At 41.1% G+C, this 18,476-nt stretch overlaps 1 protein-coding gene and 1 long non-coding RNA gene across 3 annotated transcripts in view; both read left to right on the plus strand.

Moving 5' to 3' along the window:
* LOC140311592 (uncharacterized) overlaps positions 1-18,476 on the plus strand; it is an 83,518-nt gene that overhangs the window by 40,254 nt on the left and 24,788 nt on the right. Inside the window, exon 4 of one of the 2 annotated variants that reach the window (XR_011916914.1) lies at positions 2,749-2,819. The exons of the other annotated variant lie outside the window; for it this stretch is intronic. This is a non-coding gene — a long non-coding RNA (uncharacterized lncRNA). The remainder of the gene's footprint in view (positions 1-2,748; positions 2,820-18,476) is intronic. 2 annotated transcript variants of the gene reach the window in all.
* sox2 (SRY-box transcription factor 2) lies at positions 249-2,492 on the plus strand. The gene is made up of 2 exons (XM_072388996.1): positions 249-1,622; positions 1,802-2,492. Exons 1-2 carry the CDS (start codon positions 658-660, stop codon positions 1,809-1,811), a joined length of 975 nt encoding a protein of 324 aa, XP_072245097.1. The 5' UTR covers positions 249-657; the 3' UTR covers positions 1,812-2,492.

Genomic DNA, 18,476 nt, shown 5'->3' on the forward strand with positions numbered 1-18,476 from the left:
CCTCATAAAGATGGAAAATAATAATGTCCTACTGTATATAAATAGTCCAAGAAAAAAATCCATATGCCTGGAAATAGTAAATATGTACTTTGTATTGGCTCATGTGGGCAGCCTGAGTGTGAGTGTATGCCTGTGTGTGTCGGGGCAGGCAGACCCCGCCCATTTATGCTAATTGTGGTCTCCCATTGGCGTGTCAGTGGAGAAGGCCTTCTCTGATTGGCCAGGTTGAAGCCATTTATTCGCTGACAGCCCCGTCACATGAATGGTTGTCTATTAACTTGTTCAAAAAGTATCTGGAGTTGTCAAGGCTCAGGCGGACAGAGGCGAAAAAGTACAGTTTGTTGATGCTTTTTCGGAGACGAGACGGGAGAAGTTTTGTGGACACAACATAGCAGGGACCTATTGGGAAAAGGCTCTCTGTCACACACACTCACACACATAGTCTGACACACTCGGTGAGAGGAAGAGAGAGAGGGAGAGTGTGTGAAGACGCGGCTTGATGCTTGTTTTTGTCCAGAGAAAAGTTGCAGAGAAAATCGACAGGTAACTTTTAGCAGCAGTCTTGAGCTCCTCACTCTTCTGTCTCGGGCTTGTGGAGTTTGTCTCCGTTTTTTTCTTTTCGTCTGCTCTGGAGCTCCAACTAAAAGCTTTCCCAAGATGTATAACATGATGGAAACTGAACTGAAGCCCCCTGCTCCCCAGACCAACACTGGGGGCACGGGCAACACCAACACGTCCGGCAACGGCCCCAACCAGAAAAATAGTCCGGAACGGGTCAAGAGACCCATGAACGCGTTCATGGTGTGGTCCCGAGGCCAGAGGAGGAAGATGGCGCAAGAAAATCCCAAAATGCACAACTCGGAGATAAGCAAGAGGTTGGGCGCTGAGTGGAAACTTCTGTCGGAGAGCGAGAAAAGACCTTTCATCGACGAAGCAAAGCGGCTGAGGGCCCTACACATGAAGGAGCATCCGGATTACAAATACCGGCCCCGACGGAAAACCAAGACCCTCATGAAGAAGGACAAGTACACCTTGCCCGGAGGTCTGCTGGCTCCGGGAGGAAACGGAATGGGCTCTGGGGTCGGTGTTGGCGTAGGGGCCGGACTGGGCGGTGGGGTGAACCAGAGGATGGACAGCTATGCGGCACACATGAACGGCTGGACCAACGGGGGCTACGGAATGATGCAGGACCAGCTGAGCTATCAGCATCCGGGCCTGAACGCGCACAACCCGAGCCAGATGCAGTCCATGCACCGCTACGACATGAGCGCTCTGCAGTACAACTCCATGACCAGCTCCCAGAGCTACATGAACGGCTCCCCGACATACTCCATGTCCTATTCCCAGCAAACCACACCGGGTATGACCGCCCTGGGCTCCATGGGGCCCTCCTCGGTGGTGAAGTCCGAGTCCAGCAGCTCCAGCCCTCCCGTCGTCACCTCATCGTCCCACCGGGCCGCCCCGGGCTGCCAAAGCGGAGATCTGAGGGACATGATCAGCATGTACCTGCCAGGGGCGGAGGTTAGTGAGCAGACAGCCCAGACCAGGCTACACATGTCCGGGCACTACCAGAGCACCGTGCCCGGGACGACGATCAACGGCACGCTGCCATTAACACACATGTAAGAGACACAAAACAGAGAGAAAAGAAAAAAAAAGAACTTTTATAAGAGAAACTGTGGACTACTTAACGTTGGACTATTTTTGTACAGAAAAATTTCGGGGTGGGAAAAGTTGTATAGAAGTCTCGAGGAAAAAAAGGACACACGACTCTTTTCTTTTTCTTTCATTTTATTCTAAGGAAGCTGTAGAGGAACGGTAGGAGACCCCCTCTTCACTGGTGGACGAAGTTTGGAAGACTAGAAAGTGGGAGTCGCAATCAAATGTTTTATTATTGCAATCACCTTTTGTACAGTATTTATCAAAGAAACATTACAATCAGATTAAATTGTTTGTTAAACTGCAAGAGGTTGCTTTTTTTGTTTTACAAAACAACGCCAGTACTGCAGAAAATATTAAAAGTGAAAAATGGCAGTACTGGAATCATGGGAGCGATCAGTTATGCTCCTTAATTACTGCAAACATTGGAATGAAAAGGGACATAAGACACAGGTAACACTGTTTTTTTCATTTAAGCTCAACATTACTAAACATTATTTTTTTTTAAAAGTGAGACACTTTTTCTTAAAATATAGGTTGTTAATTTATATTTCCGTCTCCCACTTTTCATCTGTTTGAGGTATGACGCTTGTGCTCTTTATTTTCTAATTGATTTGTACAATTTCTGTATATTTACTGTGATATTTTAAGTTTTTATTTCAAATTTCATTCCCGTAGTTGTATTTTGAAAATTGTGGCCTGTACGCAGAAGCCAACCACTCCATGTATATATACCGACACTAATACCATCCTTATAACAGTTAATTTCAGCTGAGTATATATTTTTTTTTCAATATGCAGTTTGAAATGAATAAATTTTGGAAATTTGGATACTTGACATTGTATGAGTTTTGATTTTTGTTTCTCTCACTCTTTTATATGTAGGCAGCCATCACATGCTGACTTTTTCTGTTTTTCCTCTCATGTTAATTCCTGACTGTAAATCTGAGTTAACCTTTATAAATATAAAGTATCAGACTCAAGCTTACAAGAATGACATTTTTTTAGGGCGACTTGCCTGCTTCAAACACCATTGAGCAACTCACTGAGCTTGTGTGTCGTGGTTAACCACGTTTCTATATTTTCTAGTGTCTGCGGATGGCCCCATCAAGCCCAAGTTTCCTAAAAAAGGGGGAAGATTTTTTCACCAACATCCCCAGGTATAGCCTGTCATTTCTCCTCTTCTATAGTTAATTAGTTTTGTCATTAAGGCCAAACTTACATCTTGAAATGATTTGTTTTCTTAATCAAAGATGTATTTTAGACTTTTTTGTATTTGTATTTTTCTTTTTGGCCTTCTTTTGAATGGGACATAGGACTAATGGAGCGGTCTGACGGCGCCTGCCTCTGGGCAGGCAACAATCAGTTATTATTTCACAGTTCTGTAATCTCACGAGAGATTGTATTTTTGCAGTGACACCATGCAACAGCATTTCCTAATGTTTACACTTACAGCAGCCTAAACTTTGAGCTCGAGCTTTGTTTTATGCTGTACCATTGTCTTGTGCTGTCTGGTTGTATCTTATAACGTGGGCTCATTTTGAAATCTCTCTCTGCTTTTCCCAGAGTTGTCTTAATAGGCTAAAATGTCCAATTAGCTGTAAATTGAAGGTGAGCCCACTTGAAAGGAAACAGCGTGGAAGCTTTTTTTCCCTCTGTGCTGTAATAACTCCACACAGATTCTCGAGTGTGGCCATTTTAATTTAATGTTTAATCAAACGGGCCCTGCTGTTTCCCGTTAACCCCGCTTCTCATGGTTCAAGCTCTCCGGTGACTGTCGCTGCGCACCAGCACCACCCCCTGCCTTTAATAAAAACACAGAACCGTTCCAAAAAAATCTTCCCATGCATCTTTCTGCCAAGCAGGCTGATTTCCCCCTCTCATAATAATAATCCTTATGATGAGCTAACAGCTCGCCCTGAATTTAACTAACGGTTTTAAATCTGGAGGGAGTGTGTGTGTGCGCGCGCGCGTCTGTGTGCAGCGAGGTAGATTAGGGCCGTTGTATTTTGCAGGCTTGGTCCCGGGGGAGCGGCAGATGAATATTTGAAGAGGCCCCTCGGTATTTATCCGTCCACTTGTCCTTTTCCGTCTCTACCCCCCCCCCCCCCCCCCCCCTCTCTTTCTCAGGCGGACCTTCAAGAGGTCAAGGGATCGTTGGTTTCCCCATTAATTATTGATCCCAGCAGCCGAATTGCTTGTAATAGCCGAGAACGGTGGTGATAAACAATTTGTTTCTAAAAGGTCGGAGCAGACGCGTTAAATTCCCTCTTTCTATTTCCATGAACGCCGGGCCCCTGCAGGCCCGGAGGCCCTGCGAAATGATTATTTTTCCCGGCTGAGCGTAGCACCTTTGATGTAATGAAAAAGCCTTTTGAACGGAGAGTACTACTTGATATATTTGATGATCAACCTCTATTTTCTGAGGCTTATCATAAGACCTGTTGGAAACGCCTGAAGAGTTCATGTTAACGCAAGCTTTTAAAACTGAAAACAAACCCTATGCCAAAGTGTTTGAACACTTAGTTTTAAGGATGCAGTTTCTCAGCATGTTTCATTTATATTTTTTATTTGAAGTTGATGATTTATAAGCCATAACCCAAGTTTATACGGTTTAAATCTATCAAATATTATTTAAATCAATTAAAAAAATTGAAAAATATAATAATAATGATATTAATGATAATAACCCTTCTATGAATTAGCTCTTTTCCGAGTGAGTGGGCACAAACAGTCACAAACTATAACATAAACACTCACTATCAAAATGAAATATTAGCCTGAATTTAGCCCCTTTGCTTTCCAAAATCTGATTTAATCTCTGGGGCGCTTTAAACTCAGTGGCGCTACTGTTCAAACATTAAATAAAGGCGCTGCGCGGGCAGCACTGAGATGATACAGGTGATACAAGGAATCAAGTGTCTAAAAGGTTACAGCTCAGGTGTTAATGTGGGAGACGTGGACAGAATCTACCGTGACACTTTGAGTGACTCTCACTGAATTAAGATCTTGGCTCATCAAGCGTCAGATATTTCAACTTTATTTATCAACCTAAAGAAAAAGTTGGAAACAGAGTTTCAACCGAGTTTCGTTTACAGCCGAGTTTGTGTGAAAGCTGGGAGGCCCGGTCAAGGTGTTTTTCCCTCCATCCTTTCATCCATCCACCCATTTACCCATTCACCCGTTCACCCGTCCATCCACCCATCTACCCTTCTGTTCCTCGCGTGCAGAGTCTGGCGGTCGCAGCTCGAGGATATTTAGCTTGCAACAGGTGGTAAGCGCGCGCCACAGTTTTTTTTCCATTTTTTTTCTGCCCCTTTTCTCTTCTTTAGCCCCCGGATAAAAAGAAGGAAAAAAAGCTTCCAGATGTTATCTATGATAACCCGGCGTGTAGTGTGCCTTTGTAACAACATAGTCCTGTTTCATTATGAAGGCGCGCGTTTTCTTCTCTACAGGCAACAAAACGCAGGTTATCTCTTAGAATAAAGCTTAAAATTCATTTTACTGAAGGATAGTGTTTGGTATTGACGGTGATGAAGCATTTAAAACAAGAAACAAGCCACGAAGCCTGCTCAAAAAAACGGATAGAATGAGTAGAAATGAAGATCTAATTATAAAAGGCTGGACAGTGAGAACTATGGATGTATCGGTGTATTGTTTATAGGCCACTGGCTCTTTTCCAAATCCTATATGCTCTGTGTTTGCTGTTGAGATTAAAAGATTTTTAAAATTAGGTCAAATGACCCCCCCCTACACACGCGCGCGTGCACACACGCAAACAATACAAGCTGCCCTGTAATCCCACGAGAGCCACTTTCCTTTTTCACCACGTTGCGGACGATAAGGAGGAGGGGCATGACGTCACCTACACATGAAACGGTCCACTAGTCTTCAGTGATGTGTGTTCCTTACCCAGCAGAAACTCCGGTGTCTTATAGACCTGCATGCCTTTCACGCCATTATCATTAAAATCCTTTTCGCTCTCTGAAAATAGATTAGCTATATCAATATATCAACAAGATCAGAGAAATGTTTGGTATCCTATTTAAATAGATCTGATTAAAGAAACGCATCTTTGGGCCAAAAACTATATTTAACTACAGGTTTTTGTGTCCCACCATGTGGATTGTTGTTGAAGTCGGACTCTCTAAAGTGCATCTGGATAGCGCTAACTAAATCAAACTGAAAACTTCTAAAAAATAATCAAACACACATTACTTGTGTTTTCTTTTGTTCGTTATTCTACAGCCCTGTTTTTTCAGGCTGTCTGACATCCCTGCGTTCATCACAGAACGGATGAATAGCAAAACTGTCAGAGCAGAGAGCTGCCGTGTGTTTCAGCTGCGTGTGTTTCAGCTGCGTGTGTGTGTGAGAGAGAGAGCGAGAGACCGAGAGTTTGGAGCGTAGAGGGACTGAATGGCAGCCAGTAGCCTGCTGATCTAGCGCAGGTGCAGGGAAGGGAAGCGGGTGGTGTGTGCGCGTGCGTGCGTGTGGAGTGGGTTCTCGCTCTCTCTCTCTCTCAACTGACACGCACATACACACACACACACACACACCTTACTTCCATTGAATAGGACCACACACTGACACAGACCAGCATGCCATCAGCCTCGCGCTGCTCTCTGCTCGGCCTGCATTCTCAGAGGCTCGAGGCCTCTGCGACACCCCCACCTCCTTCCTCATCTTCCTCTCCTACTTTGTCCCCTCTTTCCTCCCCCTTCACGTCACCAGCGGCTCAAGCTCCGTTTATCATTTCTGCTCATTGATGCTGACAGCTTTATAGAGCGCCATCATTAAAGGAATGCGCAGTTTGCAGCGGATCATGACTCGTGAAGAAGAAACAACAATTTTTGTCTGATTTTACTGTAACTGTAGCTTACATCTGGACTCAGGGAAAGTTGCATCAGTACATATGTGCAGTTTATTAAGTTTTACATTTTTAATTGGGCTCCATAAGAGCATTTAGGTGAATGCTACTTCACTAATAAGAAAAGAAAATCCGTCTAAAACTCACTGCATAATAGGCTATAATGATATACTTAGGCAGCACTTGCAATCAGCCCACCCTGCCTACACGATTGTGCAGCCCACATTTTTTTACTGAATTGTTTCTAAACTTTTACTTAACATATCAGTTGAGTGTCACTTATCCTTTCTTTCTTTCTTTCTTTTCTGAGCGCATTGTGGCAGCCATCACCAGCTGCCCATCATGTGCCATGCCTGATAATTGCTCCAGTTGACTGTTTCAAAACTCGTGTTTCTTACATGTGACTGCGTGAAATATCACATTTTTAGGTACTTTGTTGATCTCGTTTCCAATTTTGATCCCCACCAGAAACCTTTTAACCTTTTGTTTAGGGCAAACGGGGCCCTTGGATGTCCTGAAAGTCAAGTCAAGTTCCTCAGGTTTGATTTGAATCCTCTCGTTCTAATCAAGTTATTGATTAAGGTGGTGTCTGTTTTGGAGATATTACCTTATATAGGCCCGAAGTAAGAGGTAAAGAAATGAATGGGATGAAAGGACCCTTTTAATGAGTAGAGGGGGCAAACAACAGTATAAGGCCTGGTGTGCTATGCACTGGTCTGAGCGCGAACATGGTAACATTACATACTTTGAGTAAAATGATTTTTTCTTTACAACTAAAGTGACATAACTTTTAGCCTGCCTATATTATATAGCATGATTCAGTTTCACATCACACCATTCCCCCTTTGTATCTTTTTCTATTTGTATTTCATGTCGTCGCCACTGAATGACCGAGACTCCCGGCCATTTCGTTTTGTGATAGCTACATTAATTGATTTAAGCATGCAAATAAGTTCCCCCTATAGTCAACAAAACCCAAGTGTCAGTGTGCACATTGTCTTATAACAAATTCAAGTTAATACAGCCATAATGATAGTATAACGGCACGCTAATTGGCCTTTTTTCTTTCACAACAATGAAGCCAGTTCAGCATCTCTTTATTATTTAATAACGTCAAACGCTTGGCTGGCTGTGCTGGCTGCTGAGTCTGTGGCTGCTGTGGGGAAGAGGACAATGCAGATACAAGTCAGGAGTTTACCTCAAGAGCTATATTGTCACTGAAAAATAGAGATAATGTGGAAAATAAAACAGAGCAATGAGAGAAGACTGGCTTTTAAATATTATTATTTAATCATGTGCTTTGAAGTGGGATATATTCGTCTTGTAAGCTCCAGCAGACAACTTGAAGCAACAGGTGACTTTGCGGCTTCGCTCTGTCTTGCAGCTAGAAGTGAAAGTGTTGAATGGTCTGCTGGTCTTTTGTTGCCCGGAAATTTGGAGCTTGTTGTGAGGGACAAAGGTGTTAGGGTGATACAGTCTGTACAATCATCTTAAATTATTTCATTAACTTCTTGATTCTTGCAAACCCTGAAAATATAGGATAAATGAATGGAATTGTAAATCACAGAATGTTAAGTATGTTAAAAGAAAATTCAATAACGTAATTCAGCCTATACCGAGAAGTGATCGTATAAAGTGATGATCTTTAGACTTGAGTCAGGACAAACGATCTGCCGCCGCGGGTTGCTGCTCTGGAGTATCATCGGGTTTGCAGGCTGACTGCCACCCATGCAGGGCCATCTGGGGAGAGGACGGGAAAAGTGGACGGTTGGGATGTGTTGTAGAGAAATAAAAAGGGCCGCAGTTACTGGCTTCTCTTCTTTTAAACATACATGCGTTGATTTCGATCAAGTTGGCAGAGGCGTCTCAGCTCATCCGGGCACAACTTTCATTGAATCAGGATGATTTTGAAACCGAGCTCTCAATTTCTCTGCTTGTGGAATTTGCGTCTTTAGATGAACGGTGTTTGTTACATTACCAACAACTTTGCAAAGAGGACAAAGCCTGCGCCCATGTCTGATTTGTCAAGAGAATGGATTTTCGTTCCTTCACTGTGAAATAAAACGATCGTTTATAATAATATAGCTATGTCAGACACGTTTTCGTTTCTTTGCTGTTAAGAAACCAAAAAAAAAAATCAATGATTTTATAAATGCAATGTAGGATTGAGAATAAGTGATATTTTTCTGCAACATGGGGCAGACTTCAGCAATACTTCGTGTCAGAGCAAAGAAATGATCCAACGACATCTTCTAACATCGTTGTTAGGAAACCGATTTTACTTTCACAAATCAGTTGTCTGGTGGCATCGCTGTGCTGGAGGTAGTTCGTCGGCATTTGGAGATTCTTTGATAGAGAAGGCTGTTGAGCTGATGGGACTGAATCATCATTAACAAGCCAACAGGCACAGGAACCCCCCCGCCCCCCCGCCGCTCTGGTCTCATTTCCCAGCATAGACACTAACCTCTTTCACTCTGTCATCAGCCTGACTCTCTCCCTCCACCGACTCTAGCATACAACAGCACAGTCCATTGTTCCCGGCCTCCCTCCTTCTGCCTGGCCCCCCGACCCAACTGTTGACCAACAACTCCGCTCGCACATTAAACGGGCAGGGGGGAGGCGGGGTGTCCTCTTTTAGAATATGACATATTCAGAAATGCAAGCTCAAAAGGTGTGGCTTTCAGCGTTTTCATCAAATTGATATTCACTGTTGCTAAAAAAAACAAACAAAAAAAACCAGCAAGTAAACAATAGAAACTAATTAAAGAGAAAAGGCGGCGTCAACAGAAATGCCAAGAAAATAAAAGAACCGTCTTAGCTTTTAGATGAGTTGTCCCAGCAGTCCCCCATGTTGCCCATATGTATCACAGTATGATGTTAATGCACCAGGTGCGTTTTCTCACCAGTGCTGCGTGTATTATTATTATAAGATACAAACTTAAGAAATGATGTGAGGCACTTGAAGAGGAGGACTTCAAATCCCGCGTGCCTTTTCAGCCCCCAGGGATATGCGCGAGGCCTCTGAATGGACGCTGGAGAAACAGAATGCGTGTGTGAATGTGTCTTGCTAATATCTTTCTATTCATGTATAGTATATTTTGATATAGATTACAATGAATTAGAATTTGATTACCTGACAAAATTTATTTTACTCCAAATCTTCGAAGCCAAATTTAAGTGTGGGATTTTGTTAAATCTGACTTTGATCACAATGATTTCAAAATTAATCTTGTGATTTCAAAGTGATAAATAATCTTAAGAACAACCTTAAGTTTTCAAGTTGTTAAAGAGCCCCTGATATGCAGGTCTAAATCCCCAGCACCACAGCTCATTTTAGTGCGCAGTATTACAGAAAAATGTTAACAGCTTCCTGATGTTCCATCACGTGGCTCCTCTAAACTGAATAACTTTTACAAAACCTATGAAAGTTCAACAGCTGATGTGCTTTTTTTTAACCATACCATGGTTATATGTGCACATTCAGAAGCCTAATTAAATCATACAACCTTTAACAAACATTCTCTTTAGACTACCAAAGCAGTCAGTACCTTTAAACAAATGAGATTAGTTGGTGTTTCAGAGGAGATTACATTTCCACCTGTCAAAGCCTGGCTGGTATGTGTGTGTATGTGTTTTAAGTAGACCTACAGAACCTGACGGTAACATGTTTTTAAGGGTAGGCTTACATTACAGCATGTTACAGAGATACTGACATCAAAATGACAGCCCCCACTATTTCACAGACACACACACACACACACACACACAGGCTGCACATACATGTATTATCTTCTAGACACTTGGGCTTTCTCTTCCATCCACTTATTCTCTCTTTTCTTCAAGAATCAACACATCAAATAAAAGTATCTTTGCCCAGTGGCTGAATAATCCTCTAAATGCCACTTACCACATGTTGTGTCACAGGCCTAACACGTATATTCGCTGGTGTATTGACCCTTCATTGCACAGATGCCGTGCTGTTATACATGTTGACACACAGACACACCTAAACCCCAGATTACATTTCTGTATGTGGAAATGACATATCTCTTTCAGTAGTGAATTATTCATCTAGCACATTATCCTCAGCTGGTTTTCTTACAGTGTACCAGTCATACATTTTGCACTTTGTATGTTTTACATTTTGTTTTTGCACTAGGGATCATAAATAACTCTAAACGATATGCATTTAGGGTGAATTCTTGAATAAACTAGAGAAACCCACTAAACTAGGGGATTTCTTCCCCCTTCTAATGAACTATTGTTAAAAAAAACAAGTGGATAAGATATTACTGAACCCTCTCATAAGATCGTGTTTATCTACTCTTACTGATGGCAATAACACCAGCAATAGTGTCCTGTTATATAGATGGAATCCCTGCTTTTATTAATAATTTTTAAATCCATTTACTGTCATCATTAATCTTAGTAAATTATGTCATAATTGTATCACAATCAACGCTTTAATGTCATTAGACATTTTGTCATATTGCAGATTATGTTATATTTTACATGCCAAATCTGTGAGTGAGTTACTCATATCTTTATATTTGTTTGTTTTGACTCGTTCACTCTTTTTTTTCTTTGCCAAACTGTTGCATTGCACATGAAGTGAAATGCTGTGCTGATAATCTCACCTACTGCTATTTGTAGTTCTTAGAAAAAACAAGACTGAATAGGTTCAAATCTTATTTTTTTACGTTGCTCAACATTAAATTTGTAATTTCAAGAGAAGTCAAGTTTCTGGACTCTTCACTCTTAAATGTCTGATTTTGTCCATCTCTGTACGAAGAGCTTTTTTCTTTCATTAAGTGTAAAATCTCGTTCCCAGTCGATCGTGTTGACTGCAGTGTAGATTTCGATTGATTGCATCAGTCACTATCAGGCTATTCTGGAGCTGGTGACTCTGAGGTCTCAGTCTTTCCCTTTCTCTCTGTCTCTCTGACAGAAGCTGTTGTTGAATGGAAGAGTGGCCTCTTTCAGTGTGGGTGTCCCCTCGGGGCCAACTGGGAGAGATAATCAGACAGGACAGTTACAGACAGACATACAGGCAGGCAGATGCAGTGGACTGAAGCCGTTTCTCTCCAACTCTGAGGCACATTTTGAGATGGGTGCTTGTTAGTTACTGCAAGTTGTGAATGAACTGTTGTACAATATGGGCCATTTTTAGAATTAGTATTTTTTTTAAAATTTGTTTTGCCCTTCAAACCGTAGAGGTATTAAATCCTTTTTGTGGACAGGGTAAACATGTGCAATGTGTTCTCTTATCCTAATACTCAACAAGTCACCAATTAGATTAGATTAGACTGGTCTTTATAGCATTATCTATCAAATAGGAGCAAGATGGACATTTACATACATGTGACAGTAAATAACTGAAAAACAACCATATATATATATATATATAGTATACATGTTTTAGTATACATATGTTATTTGACTGTTGTGTTTTGGTTTGTTTAAGTATCAAATATTGCTTTGGATTAGTGTCAAACCATCATTTGGCTTTCTGAGCAGCGTTCTATGACCCTGCTGATTGCTTACAAAGCGTCTGTTGAGGAGGCAGGGGTGAAATCAGGCAGTTTTAGCTCAGAAACGTTGAGGCTAGACTTTTCTGTGGTTTGCAAAAATGTAACCTGCGTACAAGTTCTTTCTTGTGTCTGGATTATGTAGGAGAAAGACATTTGTCAGAAATCAATATGACATGTTTTCACCTGAAGTCTTTTCTCTTCAGACAAACCATGAAACCTATTGAGGTTTGAACTTAACACAGATGTTTTGGATTAACTTTGATTGTGCTTTAAATACTGTCTACATACATGTATTATCATTTTAATTGCTTTAACTCTTCTTTCATTACCTTGTCCTTAAACTGGCTCTACATTTAATCTCTAATGTGTGGCATATGTAGATAGACAGTAGCTAAAAAGGTATTCACTAATGCTTGATCTTTGTGTTAATTTTTCAAAAGACTGCATGATCATTACAACTAGCCTCATGGCTGGAAGTTTCCATCACAGCTTTCCTGAGTACACCTGCGTGCGTGTGCGTATGTGTGTGGAAAGGAGGTAGAGAGAGACACATGGTAAATATAGGGCAGACAGAGAGAGCGGTCTGGCCTGGGTTGGGTTGGGCAGGTCACTGCAGCAGCATTTGATTGTAAATAAGAGAGGAGTCAGTTCACACGCCGATCAAGTAACTGCCGGGAACAAGCGAGCCATTTGAATCAGGTGGCTATCTTCCTATCTGAGAGATCAGAGCCCTGTCACCCCCCTCCACCCGCCTCCCCCCTTTGCTCTCGTCATTGTGTGTTGCGCAGTAAGGGACACACATACACACTCACACAAGTGAAATGACATGTCCCTCCCTGCTGGCTATAAGGGCAGGCAGAGTGGCTGGATGAGATTTCACTGTCTCACGTTAGAAAAGGAAAGGAGGGAAGAGGATAGAGAGGAAAGGACTGGAGGAAAGGAGAGGAAGACCCCCTTAGAGTATAAAACCCTGAGATATTTCCTGTCTCTGCCTTTTGTCATCAGTCCAATTTAACAATAATTTCTGTGCAGATATCAGATGGTTTAGGGAAGTTTTTATGACTGGAAAGAGAAAATATGTATTTGATTTAATTTAAGACAGTATGTCTCCCTTTATTTAGGTGTTTCATGCTGCTTCTTATATCTAAGATTTAGGAATTGTCGTTGGCAAGCTGTTATTGATTGTAATCTTATTTTCAACAACAACATGCTCTGTCTGATATCAGTCTGTCAGGTTTTGTGCAGTTTACTGTTTAGTTGTAAAAATGTCCAAAAAAAAAAAGAAGAAAAGAATATCACACTTTCACAGAGCCAACGCACCTGATAGATTTTTCTTGTTCATCCAGTAAATAATATAAAAACACAAATTATTAGATTTATAGTGATATAAAACAGAACAGAACAAATTTTTGAGTAGGTGAGCAAATTGATTGATTTGATCATTGTTTATTCTATTTGGAATGCATATAATTTAATTAATTTATGTCAGTCACCAATTTACTTTTTTAAAGTAATATTTCTTGGTTAATTGATTTGAGCTATTTCAATACGGAAGGTGCACTTGTTTTTACTAGAACACAACAATTCAACAAGAAGATGCGACTCAGTTAGCCGGTTTTCAAGATAAAGACCTATGAGGAATGGATCAGATCCAACATGAAATGCTACACACACACATATTTACACACTCACATGTGTTTTTTATGCTCCACCTTGACTATGACCCCCAGGGGAGACGATGATGTGGGACAGCTGCTGCCTGTTCATATTGATTAAATGACATCTAGGATAATTTACCGATTTACCGACTGACGGAGCTCAGTCGCCCTGAGGGAGTTTTCAGGCCTGTTTGCCTGGGCAGCTTTCAGTTTATGTTCACAGGCAGTACTTTAATGTGAACATCATCCTCTATCCCACTGAGGATCCCATAGGATGCGCATTAGATTGTACTGTTTACACAAGACACCACAGCAGAATTATACATCTAAATGTCAAGCCAAAAAAACATCAAAATGTTGGACAGAAAATATCCGTATGGAACATAAATGGACAGAGTGTAGCAGAGGAAACATGCAAGAGTCAGAGGTTAATGATTCCTCCTCACATGCAAGAATTTGGCCACTAAATTCCACACATTATTCGGGCTGACAAATCTGTAAGAACGTGCTGTTTAGAAGAAGAAACTCCTGCATTACAACCCGCACTCACATTTTTTTCCGTCATTAGATTTTTTTTTGGAAGTTTGGAGCCTCGCTTTTCTTTTCTTATTTCTTATTGCAAACGGGTAAAATATTCCATACCAGTTCTTATTCCACAGATTTAGTAAGAGTACACACGCAGGACAGACAAGGATAAGGCATACATGGCTTTTAAAAACTGGACAACTCACTCTAAGAACAAGACATTACAGGAAAAAACAGGGACAGTTATGATTGGATGGGACAATCAAGGGATGGACTGGAAAGGATGTGACATGAGACGATGAAGCTGGGCAAGATAGGACAAAATAGAACAGGGAATATCAGGGCAGAACATGGGTGGGATGGAAAAGATGAAGACATGACAAGATAAAGCTGGACTTACCTGGACAGAAAAGGATATGGCAAGAAAGGAACAAGTAGAACAAGACTGTGTAGAATAATCTATAAAAGAGACAGATAAGAAAAAAGGATATTACAGGTAAGAGTAGAGCTAGGACAGGACAGGAAAAGGTCTAATTAGGAAATAATTGGCATGAAACAGGGTACTGTGGATAAATAGCAGGAAGTGATCGCTGGACAGGCCGCAAGAAGAGGACATATTGTTGGACCTGAGAGGAAAGAACAGAAAAGGAAAAGCCTGAATAAGTAAGTGTAGAAAAGGGAAGTCCCCTGTGTATGGTCAGTCAACAGCTATGGCAGTACTGGGACGGGAGAGACAATTGGTAATATAAACCCCTGCCAGCCGTCCCAGTACTGAGAGTTTTGGCTCATTCGGTTTACATGGAGTGCGTGGCCTTGGGAACGAGCCAGGTGAAGCTGTTGAGGACAGATTAAAGCTGAGATGGATCAATCACTTCAGTCTCTGGGCGGGTGAGTGACAGTGAGCCTGGGGACGCAAACATGAAGACTATTGATTTTGAGTCGCCTTCCATCAGATCCCTCTGAATTGCTTTTCTCAAGGCAAACACAAGCAGTCCGACATTTACAATTGCAGGCACATCCACACACAGTCATGACAGGTCTTCTTTAACACAATCTTTCTTTTTGTATTTCTGTCCATGTCACTTGCAGCTTGGTTGACAGGACTTGCTGCATGTGAGGCTCCATAGGCAGGAATGGCCCTCTGGCCATGTTCTCAAAACTGCCTATGGGATATTTAACAGCATGGAGTGAGCCCTCTGTAATACTCAAAGGAAGCTATTAACCATAAAATGTTATATACGAGGAAGTTTACAACTTGTGAAGAAGTGTAGTCTGGAAAGGTTCAAACATTAAAGTCAATACGAAAAAGAGTCTACAAATAAGCCAATAAACCTTGTAAAGGGGGGAGGAGGTGCTCATTCCACGTTTTTTCCAACATATCAATCTTAATCACACCTTCAGTTTTCCTTAACAAATAAACACTTGTGTGTAAGGTCCAGCTGGCTTTGCGGAGTTTTGCGGAGTTTGCCGTTCCAATCGACAAAGCTGTAATCTTTCAGCTGATTCCGCAACACCGGCTTGATATATGTAAGCACACGCTGATGCTGGGCTAATCCTCCTCTGTGTGGTATGTATAAGTGCCAAAGAGGAACAGCGACTGGTTAATGAGGACATTTTTTGCTCCAATATTCGAAAAGAGCTTCTGATTTGATACATGTTCTTATTATTCAGCCATTCCCAGGTTGATTTATTTGTAGGTTTTGGATAATTAAATTGTTCAATCACCCAGCCGTTCCAAAACTTCACATTGTGGTCTCAAACAACTTTCTCATTTGAGTTTTCTGAGATAGCAAAGCAGCCTATCCTGATGCTTCTTCCACCATGTTTAACAGTTGGGGTAAGGTTTAATGTGGCTGTGAAGAGGCATTTTTGCTCAAAACACAGTTGACCTTTGTTTAATCTTTGCTGAAATTTGTTTTACAATGAGGTTTAGAAATAATTTTTCACCTTTTGTTGTGGTTTTTTAATGATATTGTGCAGACTCTCAGTTTGAATTAAAGGCATCCATACACAAATTGGAGGAAAGATTTAGGGATTACAGCTCTTTTTTTCATGAGCTCAAATATAACTGGACAACTGACTCAACTATTTCATGGACAGGAGTGGGCTGTTTCCGTTATTTCTTTACCAATTCAGGTGGTAAATGGTCTGGAATTGATTGCAAGTGTGGCATTTGTATTTGGAGACTGTTACTCTGAACTGAGTCAGAGGAACATTTCAATCAAAGTGAAACAAGCCAACACATCTAAGCATTTCCAGACCTAATTGTTTTGTGGATTTAAAAACAAAACAAAACAACATAAGTCTTCAAGAATTCTTTTGGGAGCGTTTTTCTAACTTCCATCTTCTAAGGTCTTGTGAAAGCGGGAGTGATCGATTGCACGCTAACCAGTCTGATACGATAAGGGCATAATTTTCTCCAACCAACCCACTTTATATAGGCTGGGGAATTTCTACAATCCACACCTTACTTTTCATCTCTTTAAATGGAACAATAAAGTTAAATAAAGTAATGGAGTTTTTTTTTTTAACCTATACTGTGAATTATGTTATATTAGTTTAATCCAATTGTGTTTGCTAAAATGTGTAATTCAGGTGAAGATCAGTCAGCCATAATCAGTGCAAACATAATTATAACTATAGAATTCACACATTTTTTTCTGGTCTCTCTAATGACTTAAACGTTTTTGCTCTAAATACATCATTGTCTAGAATCTAGGCTATTAGACAATGCTCTCCCCTAATAGAGGAGAAGCCAACTGAGAATGTTGCTTTTTGTGTATCAAAAGCAGAATTGCAGAGAACTCGCATTAATTGACAGCATCCAATTAAAAAGGAAAAACTCGCAAAAAAATGGGTTAATAAAAGCATGAAACACCACTGCGTAGTTTCCTCTTTCTTTTGACAGTAAAAATAACGTCTCCCCAGTTTTAATCTCATTGTCATTGTTTTAATCTTAACTTTTAAAAGATCCTATTTATTCTTTTAACAAACTGAAATGTTGACTTTGTCCAGAATCTGAAAGTCAGCAGATTCATACAGATCAAGTTTTGACTTGGACTGTTAAAGGTCCATTAAACTGTGTGCACACGGTACCTCTACCAAAGTGCTTATTGGCAGTTTATTTTTCAGCTATTATGCACGCAGACTGTAGCTGTTTACATAGAATGTTAAGTGTTGTCTATGCAGAATATAAATGAGTGCTTTACTTCTTGGTCCCTGAGTAACAAAAATAATGACCTCACTTTATGAAAGGATACAATGTGCATTTAATTAAAAAAAAGAATTCATATTGTATGAAGATGATTAAAAAGTGAAGTAAATGTAATCTACAAACAAGTGAACAAACACAAAAAAGCTTCAGTGGGGCTGTTGATAATAGGAGGGGAAGTATGTATTGGGAGCAGTGGCCTAATAAGGCTAAATACCAGACTGTGAATAATCTCCCTGTAAACTGTCAACTCATGAAAAACACAGAGATGCAACAGCAGCAACTCTCCCTTTCTGCCTGGCTGCCATCCTCCCCCTCCCTTTCTGCCTCTCCACCAGCCTCTTTCTCCCTCTCGCCACACCGAACCCTCTCTCCCGCTTCTTTCTCTTTACTTTTTGGTCCTGCTCTCCTTCCTCTGACCTCCTCCTCTTCCTCGCTCCTCGTCTCGTCTCAGTAAGTAGGATAAGGCTTGGAGAGCTCTGTCGTCGTGGTAACTGCCAAAAGTATTCAGTTTGAAGTTTGAGGAGGTCAGTTTGCGGGTCATGGTAACCCCCCTCCCCCCCACACACATACCACATACACACACTCACTCATATTCACACACAGAGGGGTGTTGAGGGGACCCCCATACAGGCCTGGGCCCTTTTACATGAGGGGATCAGGAGGGGGACTTGATGTTTTTGGAGGGGCAAGGGCCATTGCAAAGCTCTGCTTCTAAAACAGTCGTGGTGTCAGAACTTTTTAGATTTCTTGGATTGAAATTAAGCTGATTATGAGAGGTATCAGACATTGTTATATTTAGATTTCTTGCAGTTCAGTAGCTCTAATAATTTCCATTCATTTAGAATGATGATCAGTAAGCTTATGTTTCAGCAACAGCTGATTTATGCTAATAGAGATTCTATCTTTGAAAAGAGAAGGAAATCGGATCTTAATGAAAGAAAATGTAAGCAAATCAATACCGTCATTACGAATATTCTATTACACCTTAAAGGAGGATGCTTTTGCGTCTTTTATAGCTTCTA

The sequence above is a fragment of the Leuresthes tenuis genome, unplaced genomic scaffold (assembly GCF_036924035.1).
Source record: "Leuresthes tenuis unplaced genomic scaffold, fLeuTen1.0.hap1 SCAF_7, whole genome shotgun sequence".
Taxonomy (NCBI): domain Eukaryota; kingdom Metazoa; phylum Chordata; class Actinopteri; order Atheriniformes; family Atherinopsidae; genus Leuresthes; species Leuresthes tenuis.